Source organism: Xenopus laevis, chromosome 3S (assembly GCF_017654675.1).
Source record: "Xenopus laevis strain J_2021 chromosome 3S, Xenopus_laevis_v10.1, whole genome shotgun sequence".
Classification (NCBI taxonomy): domain Eukaryota; kingdom Metazoa; phylum Chordata; class Amphibia; order Anura; family Pipidae; genus Xenopus; species Xenopus laevis.
Genome location: NC_054376.1, coordinates 113,971,980 through 113,989,793, shown reverse-complemented (window position 1 = coordinate 113,989,793; position 17,814 = coordinate 113,971,980). Strand labels below are relative to the sequence as shown.

At 38.2% G+C, this 17,814-nt stretch overlaps 1 protein-coding gene across 1 annotated transcript in view; it reads left to right on the top strand.

The window, feature by feature from the left end:
* Nucleotides 1-17,814, top strand: part of LOC108712410 (slit homolog 3 protein) — a 443,629-nt gene that overhangs the window by 272,955 nt on the left and 152,860 nt on the right. The window contains exon 6 of the mRNA XM_041588752.1: nt 15,205-15,276. Within this exon, the coding sequence (XP_041444686.1) occupies nt 15,205-15,276 (72 nt within the window). The remainder of the gene's footprint in view (nt 1-15,204; nt 15,277-17,814) is intronic.

Sequence of the window (17,814 nt, the reverse complement as noted above, 5' to 3'; positions counted from 1 at the left end):
TTTTTTGTTTAATTAAAGAGAAATTCTGACCAATGATAAATCTGCAGCTTGTTGGTTTATAGGTTGACTAGATATGACTATATCTGCATGGCCATGGAAAATTCGGAATAAATAATAAATAGGAAATATAAGGGAGAATGTAAATGGCGTTTTTTGAATGTAACTAAACATATTACATTCCCCCAAAAATGTCGACAATTTGAACTCACTGTGTGGAAAATAGTTAGGCTTGTCAATGAAGAAAGTGAACATATTTATTACTAGTTGTTCGTGCTGATAACCGCTCTTCACTAAACAAATTTTACAGTTAGAATAGCGCAATCACATGGTGCTCCCACATGGTGACTCACACCTTTTATATTTACTTGGATCAAACACTATAATGATCATAATAAATCTTAGCTATAAATATGTTTTCTTTGCTAGTAGCCATTTTCATTTTTCAATTTCCCCAATTTGTTATTCATCACCCCAACCCTCTGCAGGCATGCCACCATTTTTCATCTGGTGATAGTGAATTCATGTTTTCAGGATGTTTGTGCCAAAGCTCCTGAATAGGCAACATTTTGCGCCATCTCATGTACAGTAGAAATAAGGGAGAAAAGGCTGCACCTCTACTACAGGTATGGGATCCGTTTTCCGGAAATCTGTTATCCAGAAAGCTCTGAATAACAGAAAGTTAATAACTCCACTATAATCAAATAATCCAAATAAATGTTATTTCCTTTTTCTCTGTAATAATAAAACAGTAGCTTGTACTTGATCCAAACTAAGATATAATTAATCCTTATTGGAAACAAAACCAGCTCATTGGGGTTATTTAGGGGCACATTTACCTAGGGTCGAATATCGAGGGTTAATTAACCCTCGATATTCGACTGCCGAATTGAAATCCTTCGAATATCGAAGTCGAAGGATTTAACGCAATTCGTTCGATCGAAGGAATAATCGTTCGATCGAACGATTAAATCCTTCGAATCGAACGATTCAAAGGATTTTAATCCATCGATTGAAGGATTATTCTTCGATCAAAAAAACCTTGTAAAGCCTATGGGGACCTTCCCCATAGGCTAACATTGGCCTCGGTAGGTTTTAAGTGGCGAACTAGGGGGTCGAAGTACTTCGATTATCGAATGGTTGAATATTTAACGATTTTTAGTTCAAATCGTTCGATTCGAAGTCGAAGGTCGTAGGCGATAGTCGAAGTAGCCAAAAAAAACATTCGAAAATCAAACTATTTTTCCTCTATTTTCCTCTATTCCTTCACTCGAGCTTGGTGAATGGGCCCCTTAATGTTTAAATTATTTTCTAGTTGACATAGGGGCAGATTTATCAGGGTTGAAGTGAATTCGAGGGAATTTTCGAAGTAAAAAAATTTGAAATTCGAAGAAATTTTTTGAATACTTCAACCATCGTATAGGATAGTACGACTCCAAATTTACTTCGAATTCGCTTCGAAGTAAAATAGTTTGAATATGCGACCATTCGATAATCGAAGTACTGTCTCTTTAAAAAAACTTCGACTTCAATACATTCGCCAAATTAAACCTGCCGAAGTGCTGTGTTAGCCTATGGGGACCTTCTACAGCATTTTTCTAAGTTTATTGAAGTCGAAATATAAATCGTTCAATTGTACGATAAGATCCTTCGAATCGTTCGATTCAAAGGATTTAATCGTTCGATTGAACGATTTGACTTCAAACGCAGAATACCCAAATTCAATGAAAAAAATTTGAATCAGATATTCGAATTCGATGTATTTCAATTCGATGGTTGAATTTCGAAGTATTTTTTACTTCAAAATTCGACCCTTGATAAATCTGCCCCTTAAAGTATGAAAATCCAAAATACAGAAAGATCTGTAGCTGTCCCGAGCATTCTGGATAACAGGTCCCATACCTGTACAACAGTCCCCTGTTTTATGGCATAACTGTACTTCACGGGGTAAAATGTAGAGCAATTTCTTAATTTAACGCGGAGATTCATGGTGATTTAGATGCCCGGCGACAAATCTGCTCTTCTTCGGGCGACTAATCTTCTCAAACTGCCTTCCCGCCGTCTAAAATCTAAATCGCCATACCTTTGGTAGATAAAAATCTGTTCATGTTGTTGATGTGAGTGCATAGTGTGTTTATTGAGCTATATTACAGAATGGTTTCAAGAGGACCAAATGGAAAATAGAATCCTTTAAGCCTCCTCTGCCTTCTAACCTGACCAAAACAAGGGCTACACTTTGGCCGGAATGTAATGAGTGGCACCAACACCGAGATAATACAGAATGAAACACAAATCAAAATTCCACAATATAGATAATCCATCTGGACATGCAAGACTCTGCCTCTGGGCTATCCCTGGCACAACTTGCACACAATACAGTAATTGCCATCGAGATGTGTGCCTAGCATTAAACCAATATCCTGCTTTTTCCCCCCCTGCCTTTTAATAAAAATGTAAGCAGTATTATTTCTGTCTATTGTTCCACTCTTGGGCCTAGAGCCCAGAAGAACAACAGATGGTTATCGGTCAAAAGTGTAACTAGGGAAACCAGCAAGCCTGCCTAAATTGCTATGGAGACAGCCATATATCTGCTCGCTTTTCTCTTGCTCATTACATTAGCCTGCTCTGCTATCTCATGAAAAAAGCCCAGAAAGGAGAACATAAGGAACGAGAAACATGATTAGCATTGCTCGCTAATGATTTAACTTCAAGGCGGTATGGTTCAAAAACCATTACTGGAAAGTAATTGCTCATGTTCGGTATGATTTGTGTGCCATGGATTTTACAGGAAATCATGGGCTAATCATCTTAAAACATATCTTTAAAAAAATCTGACTTTCGGATGCGGGATTTATCATTGACACCTTAGCCTTAGCAATGCAGTATTTAGCATAATTTTAAGGGATACTGTTATAACCATACGCAGGTTAAGCCTCCTGTCTTCCTTTTTGGCATTCTATTACCCTGTATCAGTGATGGGCGAATTTGTCCCGTTTCGTTGAAAAATTTACGAATTTCCCACGAAATTCACAAAACGCGTATTTTGACGCCTGTGTCAATTTTGATGCCAGCATTAAAGTCATTGGGCATCTGAATAATGCTGACTATTCCAACGCGTGACCAAATTTTTTTTGACTTTGACGCTGACGAATTTTCGCCGCAGTTTCGCAAATGTATTCACCGGCAGGGAAACGCAGAACTTCGCTACGAATTCGAGCCTGGTGAGCTTATTCGCCCATCACTACCCTCTATGTATAACTTTATTTACAGTGTTTGTACTTTTATTTAATGTATAAATGAACAGTGCTGCATATCCTGTAAATCTGGAATATGTGTAGCTCATGATTACATAAAGAAATAGCGGTCAGTAATACAGTCAGTAATTTATTATACTGGGACCTGTTATCCAGAATGCTCGGGAACTGGGGTTTTCCGGGTTAACAGATCTTTCCGTAATTTGAATCTTCATATCTTAAGTCTACTAGAAAATCATGTAAACATTAAATAAATCCAATAGGCTGGTTTTGCTTCCAATAAGGATTAATTATATCTTAGTTGGGATCAAGTACAAGCTACTGTTTTATTATTACAGAGAAAAAGGAAATAATTTTGAAGAATTTGGATTATTTGAATAAACTGGAGTCTATAGGAGATGGCCTTTCCATAAATCAGAGTTTTCTGGATAACAGATTTCAGGATAACAGATCCTATACCTGTACTGCATAAGTTTAAAGCTCAAATGGGGCCCCCAATATATGCACAGACTGTACTTATCTTAGGGGGTTATTTATCGAAGTCCGCATTTATTTCAATATTTTCTGCTACAAACTCCGATCAAATCCGCTCTGTTTTTTTATACTTATTTATTATTATGTTTTCCCGAAAATTTGCTTTGAAAAAAAAAATCTGAAAAAAAGTTTTTTCCCAGATTTTTTTATCTGGTTTTCCCAATTTTTTCGGAATTTTCACCCGGGGTATTACACGAAACCCAGCGCACATCAAAAAATCATTGGAACTTCTCCCATTGACTTATATGCAACCTCAACAGGTCTGAGATGCTGGATTTTCAGATCTGGATTTTTTCCATCGGGGTTTAATAAATGCCGAAAAATTCATGATTTTTTAAAAGTCAGATTTTATAAAAAAAAAAAAACAATTTTTTCATTTGGAGTTTAGTAAATAACCCCTTAGTGTGCCATTGTTGGGGGATTACAAGCTTAATTTGAATGCTTATATTTTTAGTATATTGGTATATATTTACCCAAGGAATTAAAAAGACAGTTTTGCACATTTTTTTATGAAAATACTCCAACCTCACTTAAATTGTATATTTGTTTAATGTATTTTTGCTCGTTGTTGTGACCTTTTTGATTAAAATGCCCCATTGTGCATTCGAGTCAAGCTGAAGTTGCCCCTGTTCCATCAATATAAGGAAAAAGGATTGCTCACTCTAAAGTGAAAAAGAGCAAAAGGGTTTTTATTCACAACAATAGTTACATCATACCGAAACTGCCAATTTTATTCTATCAATGGCACAGATTATAAAAATGCACTTGAAACATCGCATAGACATTTAAGTAAAGGTTCAGTTTCCCGGCTTTTCCCTTTGTCTTTGCTCTAACTTGATGCCAATTCTGACAAAGTAATAATAAATCCTGCAGGCTTAGGGGTTCCATACTTTTGGCCCTGGGCCACTGTTTTTGGGGATTGGTATTTTAAAAAAACTCTCCCGGAGAGCCAGGAATTTGCCATGCCAGAGAAATCGACATGTTTTTGATTAGGGCGCACATGGAATCTAACATTTGTTTTACTGCTGGCAAACTTGTCTTGTCACTTGGCATTTTAAATGCAGAATGTTTATGCTGTAGTTGCTCTATAAAAAATAAAAAGCCTGAAGACCCCTAGAATTAAGAATTCTTCTTACACTTATCTTCTCCCCCGTCTAATCATTCAGAGAACCAGTTATAACATTAATATGTTTCAGTAAATACAAGTTACTTCTTACAAGAAAAGATGGCTCGGAAGAACTTTAGGTCAGGTTAAAGAAATACATTACAAAGTAGATACACCCCCCCTCCCCCCACCTACATGATTTGTAAACATATATGGAAATAATTACCATAAAATAATGTAGGTGCTCTTATGGAAACAGACACACAATTATCTGAAGGATTATTTTAATGTGACTTAATGTCTGCACTGAATATTTATCAAGGGATAAAGCAAACGCTGGTACAGTGGAAATCTTTGACATATTTATCTACTGATTAAAACATTAGTGTAATTTAGACACATTGCACTCTGGCTGACTCGTTTCTAAATACTGTGTCCCATGCTCATGGTTTAGGAAATACTGAGAGTCCGTAATTTCACTTGGTTTGAGTTTCTGTCAAGAATTTAATGGCCCCACTTGGGACAGGGGCTGCAAGAGTAATAAACGGCATTCGAGTTGTCACCTTTACTCTAAACAAATACTGACCTCCCTTTATGTTTAACCTTCTTCCCTATTGTTAACACTGACAACAAGCATCATTTTTACATTAATTACTGACGGAAACCCTAAGGAGCGGATTTATGAACGTCCGTAGAACATTTGTTAACCCGAATTGCACTTTTTAGGGCAAATAAACAAGTGATGTAGAAGTCAATGGAAGGTCCCTTTCTTTTCTTTCAAAGATCAGCCTTTTGTTTGTGGTTTTAGAGGAAACTGTGCAACCATACTTCTCTAGTAGCATATTTGCCATTGGTTTCACTAAATTTGATTAGGGGAATACAGAGTACAGTAGCACACTGAAAAGATACGCTGTTTAAGTAATTTTTTAGTAGATTTAAGGGATAAAGTTCCAAATTGTGGAAAGATTCCTTGGGGCATATTAACTAAAGGGTGAAGTGACTAAAGCTAGCGACTTTTCGCCAGAAATCACATCCACAGGGACATCGTCAATTCACTAACAGGCGCAGATGACAATTCGCTAGCGAAAGAGACCGTCGCTAGGGAAAGGTCGTTGCTCTGCAAATTCAATCAAGTGCGGATTTTAGTGAATGTAACCTCTGTTGTCAGAGTTGACTTCGCCACCTCAGACGAGGCAAACTGCTAAAATGAAGCTGGATCTTCCTCAATCTTATGTCGCTTACATCATATCCTGTCTGCCGAAAATGCACTAAAGTAGAAAAAACATTGGCGACTTTTCCTGAAAAAGTCCTAAGTTAAACTTTTTTAGGTTAACATTTTTCCCTAGACATTTGAGGGACATGGAACATTTTACAGTGGGCTCAAGTCTAGGTCATAATGTGATCTCTTTTGTCTTTATTAAGGTTCCTTGGAAAATTTGCAATAAAAAGTGGCCACTTTAAGCATTTGCACCAACAGCTCTATTCAAATTGACCCAAGCATGAGCCCACTAGCGACTTTTCGCTAGGCATAAACGAACGATAACAAATCTTTGCTATGAAATGCTTGCACTGATAAAGTATCGCGAGCGAAAATTCACCAGTGTTCGGCGCCTAAAACGCAACTTTGCATTTAGTTAATTAGCGTAGTGGTAACGAATTTGCGCCTTTCAAAGTGGTGCGAAGCATGAAAAGCTGGAAAATACCAGGTACCAAGCATTTAGGATAACTGGTCCTATACCTGTACAGTATGGGTGTTATTTATCAAAGTCCTAATGGAAAAAAAAACTTGAATTTTTCAGGATTTCTTAAACTCCGAGACTGCAAAAAGTGCAAATCCAAAAATCCAGCATCAAGTCAATGGGAGAGGTCCCTATTTTATTTGGAAGTTTCTGTGGTCTGCACTGGAATTAGCCCAAAAATCCAACTATTTCTGACTTTTTGGGCAAAAATCTGCAAAAATCTGTCTTTTCGGGAATAATCACAAAAAAATGTAATGGTTTGGGGAAAAAAATCTGAAAAAATCATGGGTTTTCATGCAATTTTTGGGGGTTTTTCCCAGACAGATTAATTTGTGCTTTTTTTTTTTTTAGTATTATATAAGGTCAAATCGTGGATTCTAGTTTGGTCAGACTTTTTTAATTTAAAAATCAGAAAAATTCTGATTTTGATAAAAAACATCCTATATGTTAGAAAGAATTTTCAGTGATAATCTCATAAATACAGTGATGTTAAACATAGTCATAACTGATTATATTTTGCTAATTGGACAACGTATATGTGCACATTTTGTTTGTTGCCCTCTATAAACATTGCTTTAGAACATATTTGCAGAAGTTTCATCCTCTTGTCTTGATTGGCCATCATATAACAACATCATGGTTTTACCAGGAGTTACATGCATCAGTATTAAAGTGCAATGCCTTTTTTTCTGCTGTATATTATGTATGGTGTAAAAAATCGAACGTAACCTTTGCCAGGAAAATATTAATGGGCTAGTAAAACCAACACAAAACACTTTCTATACGATGAAACATTATTTGTTTTCAGCATGAGGACATCACCTCTCTGTGCAGCAATAGCCATTTGTCACAGTAAAGCGTTTCATCCTATAGGTGTGGAGCAGTAAGCATTTAATTCTATATGAGCTGGGGCAAATGAAATGTATTTTCTATTTAAATGGATGTGACGTGCTTTTATTTATTTTTTTGTAGTGACTGTGCCTTTAACATATCAGTGCCTAATCTTGGCCATTCTTGCACACTTCCAAATTTGCACCTACATTTTTTGAGACATGCAATTCATATGGTGTACGAATCCCTTTATTGTTGCTTTTGTTAACTAGCTAAATTGCCCGTCACAAATCTTAAATCCCCTGGGTGGAACCAACATCAACAAACAATTATTTAATCGTTCATACATCAAGAAGTGACAATACATACATTACAATCCCTTGGGGTTGGATTTTGACAGTAAACTACAGATAAGCATAGAATGAGATTCACGGGGAATTCAAGCAAGTCCAGGAGTTTTTTTTTTCAATGTACTGTTTGTTTGAAACCAACAATATTACAATTATATTATTTATATTTACACAAACCAACACCAGGACTATATTTTTTCACTGTCATATTGCAGAACCAGCACCCTTCCCCCATTCATTTATGTCTTTGCCAATGCCCATCATCAGATCAATATCCCTTGCTGCCTTAGACACACCCCATTTTCCCACTTGATTGGCACGTGCTTAATACAGTTTTTACCCACGATTGGTTGGGAGAGGGGTACCAATTTCTCCCATCCAGCTCTAATGCAAGATTTTGCAGGCATCAGGTTGGAGGTTTAAAAACTTAAATAGAAAAAAAATATAGTTACCTGTGGGAAGCTGCTGTCCTATATAAGAAATATAGCACTGCCAACACCATGAAACTAAAGAAGTTGCTTAGCTGCTGCTGTAAAGTAGTTACATTTGGCTGTATTTTTTTTTAACATGAAATGCAGTGACTACGCATTTCACGCAAAATGCATTTAAGTCAACTGGTGTTTTTATTTCTCTATTTTTTTTCTCAGTGAAGAAGTTTGAAGATAGCTCAGCATAGCCTATCTTTGCCAATCTATGCCTAAATCTATACCGTAAACGATGGTACATTCATATGTTGTACAATGATTGGCCAGTAAAACCAAAATGGAAATACAGTTAAGTAGAAGGTTCGTATGATTTTCGGACCGTGTGTGGATCGTGCCAACATTTTTCACGCCATGGCGATCGGCCGTTTAGTCGATCAGACAGGTTAGAAGATTTCTGTCGGCCAACGATAATTTCTCTGCGTGTATTGCCGATCTTACGATATCAATGGGTGACTGTCACTACTATTTGTTGGATATATATATATATGGAGTACCGCAGGGCTCTGTACTAGGTCCCTTGCTTTTCAACTTGTTTATTAATGACCTGGAGGTGGGCATTGAAAGTACTGTTTCTATTTTTGCAGATGATACTAAATTGTGCAGAACTATAGGTTCCATGCAGGATGCTGTCACTTTGCAGAGTGATCTGTCTAAACTGGAAAACTGGGCAGCAAACTGGAAAATGAGGTTCAACGTTGATAAATGCAGGTTATGCACTTTGGCAAAAATAATATAAATGCAAGTTATACACTAAATGGCAGTGTGTTGGGAGTTTCCTTAAATGAAAAGGATCTAGGGGTCTTTGTAGATAACACGTTGTCTAATTCTGGGCAGTGTCATTCTGTGACTACTAAAGCAAATAAAGTTCTGTCTTGCATAAAAAAGGGCATTAACTCAAGGGATGAAAACATAATTATGTCTCTTTATAGGTCCCTGGTGAGGCCTCATCTGGAGTATGCAGTGCAGTTTTGGACTCCAGTCCTTAAGAGGGATATAAATGAGCTGGAGAGAGTGCAGAGACTAAGTGCAACTAAATTGGTTAGAGGGACGGAAGACTTAAATTATGAGGGTAGACTGTCAAGGTTGGGGTTGTTTTCTCTGGAAAAAAGGCGCTTGCGAGGGGACATGATTACACTTTACAAGTACATTAGAGGACATTATAGACAAATGGCAGGGGACCTTTTTACCCATAAAGTGGATCACCGTACCAGAGGCCCCCCCTTCAGACTAGAAGAAAAGAACTTTCATTTGAAGCAACGTAGAGGGTTCTTCACAGTCAGAACAGTGAGGTTGTGGAATGCACTGCCGGGTGATGTTGTGATGGCTGATTCAGTTAATGCCTTTAAGAATGACTTAGATGATTTTTTGGACAGACATAATATCAAAGGCTATTGTGATACTAAACTCTATAGTTAGTATAGGTATGGGTATAATAGAATGTAATTAAAAGTAGGGAGGGGTGTGTGTATGGATGCTGGGTTTTCATTTGGAGGGGTTGAACTTGATGGACTTTGTCTTTTTTCAACCCAATGTAACTATGTAACTATGTAACTATAACTTTAGTACGATTACAGCGAGTGTCAGACTGGCCCACCGGGATACCAGGAAAACTCCCGGTGGGCCAAGGTGTAAGTGGGCCCTTGTGCTGCTAAATATTTGGCCTATTTCAAGGCCATATCCTATTTCTTTGAGAGCAAACAGGCTAAATAGATGGAATAATAGATTATAGTATGTAAACAATAGAGCCTAGGAGAATAGAGGTTGAGTGAGGAGAGAAATAATTGTACTGAGAGTGGGCCCCTGGTCTATTGTTCTTTGGTGGGCCCCTGGTCTAAGGTTTTTGGGTGGGCCCCTGGTGTCCCAGTCCGACACTGATTACAGCCAGAACATCGTCTGCTTTGTTCTTTCATCTGGTAGTTTGGTCGATTGTAATGAACAATCATTTGATGAGACTAAAACCTGCATGTCTTTGACCAGCTTTACTGGGGCAACATTTACTTCAGGTCTAATAATCTGATGTACTATTGTATGTTTTCTATAAATTCACTACAATTTTCCATCTGAATTGCCGACATGGATTACTAAACCTGGAGACAAATATTGTGCATTTTACTATGACCCCCTTACAGGGTACTAACAAATTCAAAATAGTAACAGAGAAAATGAAGTTTTATTTGTTTGCGTAGTCATATTATAACCAAATACAAACATTATAATAGCTTATTTTTATTCATAAATAACACTTCTGCAATGTTTTTGCAAACTTTTACTTTCTATTCTTTTATCATAGTATGTTTGCCCAGCAGCAGGTGTTTTTTTTTTTTTTTTATACACAACAGCTGAATTTTAAAGGAATTAAAGCATAAAGGGACTGTTGGCCCAGCTGATGTCAAGTCAAATGTCAGACCAGAATAAAAAGCACAAAGAGAAAGCTCAGTTAAGAGGGTTAAAGGCCATTCATGAATTGACATTATGGAACATTAAACAAACCCAGAAGAAAAAAAAAAATCAGGTCTGAATATATTATTTACGGAATAATAAAGTGAGGTTTAGCAGTATAGTAAAAGTAAAGTAAAGTAATATAAATATATGTAATATAAAGAATGTGCTTTTGGCAGCCCCATAAGACCTTTAGCTCCTGGCTTCCCCAGTGGTCTTTGGATGGTATAAGGATAAGTAAGCCTCCGGTATAGCCAAATTCAATAAAATATACAAAGGTGCTGATTTAAAGTATAAAAAAATGTCTGACTACATATTTAAACCAATGTACATCCTGTAACCTGGCTGCAATTTAACAATAGCTTCCATTCCACAAGTTGCCCGCTGAAAGGGTGTAATAGGGAAAATTTAGTAAAAATTGGGAGGTCTACAATTAAAATGTAGTGTAAAGCTGGCCATAGATGTTGAGATTTTTAAAAGATCACATCCTGATCGTGAGACCACGATTTTCTCAGAACGATCGTACGAATTGACCATCAACTAAAAAGACCAATTTGCCAGGAAAACAAAGGGGAGCTGCCTGCTTGGCCCTGCAAACATAGATAGATTGCACTGGGACCGACAAAGATTTTTTGACCTAGCCGATCAATTTCCTGACAGATGTCGGCCGAAAAATCGTAAGATGTACGATCGTTCGAATACCACTAACTGCACGATAATTTCGAAGGATTGGTCGGGCTTCCCTAAAATCGGTCGTTCGGCAAGAAGAATCGTCGCGTCTATGGGGAGCTTTAATGGCAACATGGTCCACAAGACCATGAAAAAACATTCCTGTCACTAGTGGAAAATAGTATCAGGATTGGTGAATGGGTGAGTTTATTTGCCAGGCATGGATTCATGGTGAATTATCTAATTTCCCCACCTGCAAATTTGTTCGAAACTGCAGCAATAGTTTGCTGCGACAAAAAAGTCTTGTGTGTAAAAATTGTCACGCATCCCATTGACTTAAAGAGTTGCGCGCGTAAAAATTATTTTGACGCCCATTCACTTTAATGCATTTGGACAAAAAAATTGTGCGTGTAAAAATTGGCACATATGTAAAAATTGTTGCGTGCCAAAAAATTTTTGGTGCCCATTGACTTCAATGCATTTCGATAATTTTTCGCTAGTTCCGTCCATCACTAATCAGAATGTGTCCAGCAAAGGCATCACAGCATATTTTCTGGGTCATTGCACTAAGTAGAATAGGGTATACATGGTCAGTTTATGAAATATAATACTGAAAACGTATAAAACCACATGTAGTCACTGCTAGTGTGGCAAAAGCTTTTGTTATGTGTAATCACTCGCTATATTTGTGATAACATTTTAAATTACAAATGTTTCTCAGATATGATTGAATATTTGGCTTTAAATCACTTATTTTAGACTTTGTTATCTAAATGACTTTATACTCTATACTGACAGTGAGTCACTTGCCTTCTGCCTTCCATTTGTAGCTGTGCCCACTTGCATAGTCTGAAGAGCAAGGGAATATTATTAGGGTTTTTATCTTTGGTTTCTAACTGTGCCACTTAATAAAGTAATGTAGTGAATACCAAACTGAAAAAAGCAGAACCTTAACTTAACCCACTTGTTTACAACTCACATCTTGACAGTGTGCTGCAAATTTGTTGACCAGAACCTGAGCAAACCTACAAGAGCCATCACAAAAAGCAATGACACTAAAGTGCCAAAAGGTTAATGGCTAAGGGGAAAGGTTACCAGGACCGCCATCAGAAATCGCAGGGCCCCATACGAAAAAATTTCCTGGGCCCCCTGAGCTGCGCCCACCGCAAGCCCCACCTACAGGTCTGCCCTCCCCAACCCACAGGTCCGCCCCCCACCACACAGTAAAAAAACAAAAAAAATATTGGTGGCTAGGGTTCCCACATGTTAATAAAAAGATATTGGTGGTCAGGGCCCCCCATAAAAAAACATTTGTGGCCAGGGCCCCTCCATTAAAAAATATTGGTGGCTAGAACCCCACATGAGAAAAAAAAAATTGGTGGCCAGCCCCCCACCACCACACATTATAAGAAAATTGGTGGCCAGGGCCCTTTAAACATCCATGCCTTCCCGAAGTCAACAGCTCTCACAAAGATGGGGGGCCCGGCTAATCAAGTAAGTGTGGCGTGGCTGGGCCCCCCTTACCCTCGGGGCCCCCTACAACTCTCCCCCCTATCCCCCCCTTATGGCTGCCCTGAAGGTTACTTTTACTTAATGCAGCCTGATTCTACCACCATAACCAGCACATATCACTTAAAGCCTTGACCCACCTGACCCATAGTTAAGCCTTGACTCCCATGGGTTGTTGGTCAGACCACTCATCACAAATTCAGTGGACCTTCATACACAATATCTACATGACCCTGATATGAATAAAGTACGAATGATATGAGGTGATAACAGTATTTAATCACTTGTTTAATTGGTTTCTTCTTTGCATTTAAATTTTAATTTTGTTTTTAGCATAATTTACATAAAAAAATATAGACTGTGCATTAAGTGTAATATAAGTTAAAATGAAGTGCACAAGTGTAATATAGAAACTTCTTCAACCAGAGATTTATAAAATGTCAGTGTAAAACTCAGATTTTTGTATTCGGACTTTACGTTTTCCCGGAATCGATGCAGGTTTTTTCCCGCAGTCCCATTCAAGCAAGTGACGTCATTTCTCTCCACCCCCTCGGATTTTACCCTGATCCCCTGGGAAACGTAAAATCCTGGTTCTACTGTATTGTTTGTAAATATAACTTGTTTTAAATCACCTGAACCACATTTTCTAACATGTTCTAATGAAAGAATATAGGGGTAGATTCATTAAAGGACGAAGTAGCTAATGCTATTGACAATTCACCAGCGTTACCATCCGCAGGGACATCGTCTATTCACTAACAGGCGCAGGCATAAATTCGCTAATGAAAGAGACCGTCACTAGCGTTCGTTTGCACTCTATCGCCAGGCAACTTTCTGCTCTGGCGAAAGGTCGTTACTCCACAAATTCAGTAAAGTGCTGATTTTACCGAACCTCTTTTGCCAGATTTGAATTTGCCACCTCAGACCAGGCTTAAAAGAAGTTAGATCTTCCTCAATCTTCTGTCTCTTACATCATATCCCGTGTGCCAAAAATGCATTAAAGTTCAAAAAATGCTGGCGACTTTTCCTTTTTTGAAGCGGGATTGCCTGCAAAATTCCAAAAAAACTTTTTTTGTGTAACCGGTTTTCTCAAGACTTTTCATAACATATTGAACATTCATTTTACAGTGGGCTCATGTGTAGGGCATTATATTAACTCTCTTTATTAAGGTTCCCTGGACATTTGTAATAAAAAGTGGCCACTTCAAGCATTTGCACCAACATTTATAATAAAGACCTCCATACAACTTTAAATTTCCCACCTTATAAAAATTGACGTAAGCACAAAATCACAAGCTAATTTTCACTAGGCACAAACAACGCCAGCGTATCTTTGCTATGAAATGCTTGCCTGCCAAAGTAACGCTAGCGAAAAGCAAATGAGTGAATTGGCGTAGTCGTAGCGCATTTGCGGTGTGAGGTGTGTGAAGCTGGCGCTGGCAAAAATTCGCCCATTAGTGAATCTACCCCATAGTCTGCAATTTATAAACTCTGTTGCACGGCAGGCATTCTTAACCTCCTGCTCTTCTCAGTATAGATCTGATCCAAATCCAGTCAAAAAAGTTGAGGTTTAATAAATAGGCCATAGATGTTAACTAAGATGCATTTATTGTGGGTTGTTACTCAGTGTGTGGAATTGGTTCACAGAACATGAAACATATTGAGTGGAATTGCCTCCCAGATGGGACAGCCGGCAATGCATGCAGCCTTTGAACAACCACAGACATTTGGTGCTTTGAATAATAAAGGGCTATAAAATTAGATTAGTTGGGTCTAATTTTGTATTGCTCTATTCCCCAGACACCCTTGAAACTCTTGGGCAGATAAAGCCTTGAAATTTACTACTGTGTCAGGACAGAGGACTGCAACTTCCAGTAAAAGGGAGAAAAAAAAATAGGATTCTGGGAGGTCGCAGAGGGCAGCAAAGTGACCTCACATGATTTACAGGCCTTTAGCTTAATGAAATTGTTTCACTGACATGATGGTAAAGGCTTGTAATGGATTGGATGCCCTAATGTAATGAAATTACTCCCTTCTTTCTTTAAAAAAATGTGCAATTAATATTTACTGAGAGCTGTCAGGCTTCAGTGTGTTCTACAGTGCAGCTTTCTCAGACAGTCAGTATGAACAGAAAGAGCAGCAGTCTACTAGCGAAGCCTCCTCCTGGTTGATGAGCAAAGACTGCAGAGGGGGTGGGGGACACCTTAGTGACAAGAAAGCCTGGACCCTGGTTCTCTAAAGCAGCTTTGTTGCCAAGCCATCCCTTTTTTGACTTTTCCTTCCTTCCTACAGGCAACTGGACAACAACCAGATCAGCTGCATTGAAGATGGAGTCTTCCGAGCGCTTCGGGAATTGGAGATTCTGTGAGTTGACTTTGTGATTTCTTTTTTCTTGTCTGTGCATGTAATGTGTGTGTGTGTGTGTGTGTTTCCATCCATTCATGCTGCAGTGCTAAGAAAGAGAGGGAGAGAAAAGAAATCCTGCTCTTAATTCCCCCCTCTTGCTCTTTCTTGCACCCTGCTGAAAGTGTCACAACCGGTGATTTTTTTTTTTATCGCCTCCTACAGTGTAGGGTTACAGCTAATTAACAACAGGACCTTCCTCTGATCAGAATGAGCCTCTAATATCATATATATCTGCCTTGGCATAGCAGATCTGTTTCAGCAGACCCGTTAAGTACACGGAACATGAGAGACAGATCCTTGTTTAGAAAACAGCTCAGGGAGTTAACAGGTTCAACATGGCATGGTATTCATATAGAGCAACCAAGGGAATTTACTCTGTGCTTGAACAGGATCTATGCAATGTTGTCTAAAAGATCATGAATAATTCTGTCCTGTGAATGCTTATATTTAAACTATTGCACATGTATAAACACACCCCCACAAACACATCTAGCAGCTGCATTGTGTGCTTAGGTCCATCTTATGCTTTGCATTTGAACATTTTGGAAAGATTTTGTGGTGCTTAGTAACTTATTTGATGGCGCCGAATGATGACGCGCAATGTGCACGCAAGCTGTTTTATTTTTTTGTACGAAGAAAGCAATTTGAATCAGAATTTTAACCTTTTATTTTGGCGATCATTTGCAGCGAGCGCATTTTGCCGCCCCTGAACAGGGTCATAACAAACCTTTATTTGAATTTTCTTTTTTTTTTTATAATGGTCTGATGAGCATGTGCAAATGAATGGGATTCTAAAAACTGGGGAGACCTTAAAAGGCCTCACATATGTCAGCTGATACTAAAGAGTTACAGTATATATAATAGGTCCCTGCCTTCCTTTACACAAAGTCACGCAAAAATATTAAATTGCATGCATCACAACTCAGCAAGAGTATATACAGGCTGAATTTCACTTAAACAGTGATTTATTTGCTTAAAATCCTTTAGCCGATCCTCTAGCCCAGTGATCCCTAACCAGTAGCTCGTGAGCAACATGTTGCTCTCCAACCCCTTGGATGTTGCTCTCAGGGTCCTCAAAGCAGGTGCTTATTTTTGAATTCCAAGCGTGAAAGCAAGTTCTAATTAAATAAAAACTAAGTATAGTGCCAAGTAGAGCCTCCTGTAGGCTGCCAGTCCACATAGGGGCTACCGAATAGCCAATCACAGCCCTTATTTGGCACCTCAAGGGACTTTTTCATGTTTGTGTTGCTCCCCAACTATTTTTATATTTGAATGTGGCTTAAGGGTAAAAAAGGTTGGGGACCCCTGCTCTAGCCTATCCTCTAGCTCAGTGATCCCCAACCAGTAGCTCATGAGTAACATGTTGCTCACCAACCCCCTTGTTGTTGCTCCCAGTGGCCTCAAAGCAGGTGCTTATTTTTGAATTTCTGTCTTGGCGGCAAGTTTTGGTTGAATAAAAACCAGGTGTACTGCCAAACAGAGCTTCCTGTAGGCTGCCAGTCCACATAGGGGCTACCAATAGCCAATCACAGCCCTTATTTTTCACCCCTGAGAATTTTTCATGCTTGTGTTGCTCCCCAGTTCTTTTTACATCTGAATGTTGCTCACAGGTAAAAAAGGTTGGGGATCCTTCTCTAGCTTATCCTCTAGTCTATCCTAGCTAGAACACTAGACATTGTATTTGTAGTCAGTAGAAGATCTCTATATCCACACTATGTATCAGGATTGAAATTCTTTACAATATTAATATTTTGTATGAATTCTCAAGGACGCTACATCTCTGTAAACATTTAAACCTTCAGAAATGGAGCATATTTATATCAGTTTCTACTTTCTGCTCGGGCCAAAGTGCAGATTTTATTAAAAACAAATGCAAAAATTACAGTCATTCAGGATTAAAATAATTATCATTAATGCCTTACATTGCCTAATAGCTTGAGTGCCCAAAAAGGACGTGAACTTAGTAGAGCAGGTGGGATTAGGTCTGAGCAAAGATACACAGTTGATTTTGCAAAAATCGAAACGTTTTTTTTATTTCATTTTGTCATAGTGAATATATAATGTATTTTTTCACCAGGGACAGGAAACATAACTGTGAAAAAATGTAATAGAAAATGCAGAGGATTTTTCATCGCTACCAAAGGCAAACATAAATTGAAGTACTTGTTTAAGACATCTTTGCAGAGAAAATCAATACCAGTTGCTAAAGATTGGAAAGTAGGCACCGAGCCAGTATAATTGCATCAATGGTGTAAGATTTTGGTCATAATCACATTGCTCAGAAATATTACTTGTACAGAACACTGAAAATGGCACATTTTGAAAATGAGAAACATGTTAAATATTAAAAGCTGATATAATTATCTTTGTTCTAAACTAGCACACCTACTTGTATGATTGCTAGCAGGGCTCTGGATGGAATTGCATGAAACAGACTGACCTTGACTAAGAGTCAGAGCCTGAGTGGCACAAATGTGAAGTGACCAATACAACGGA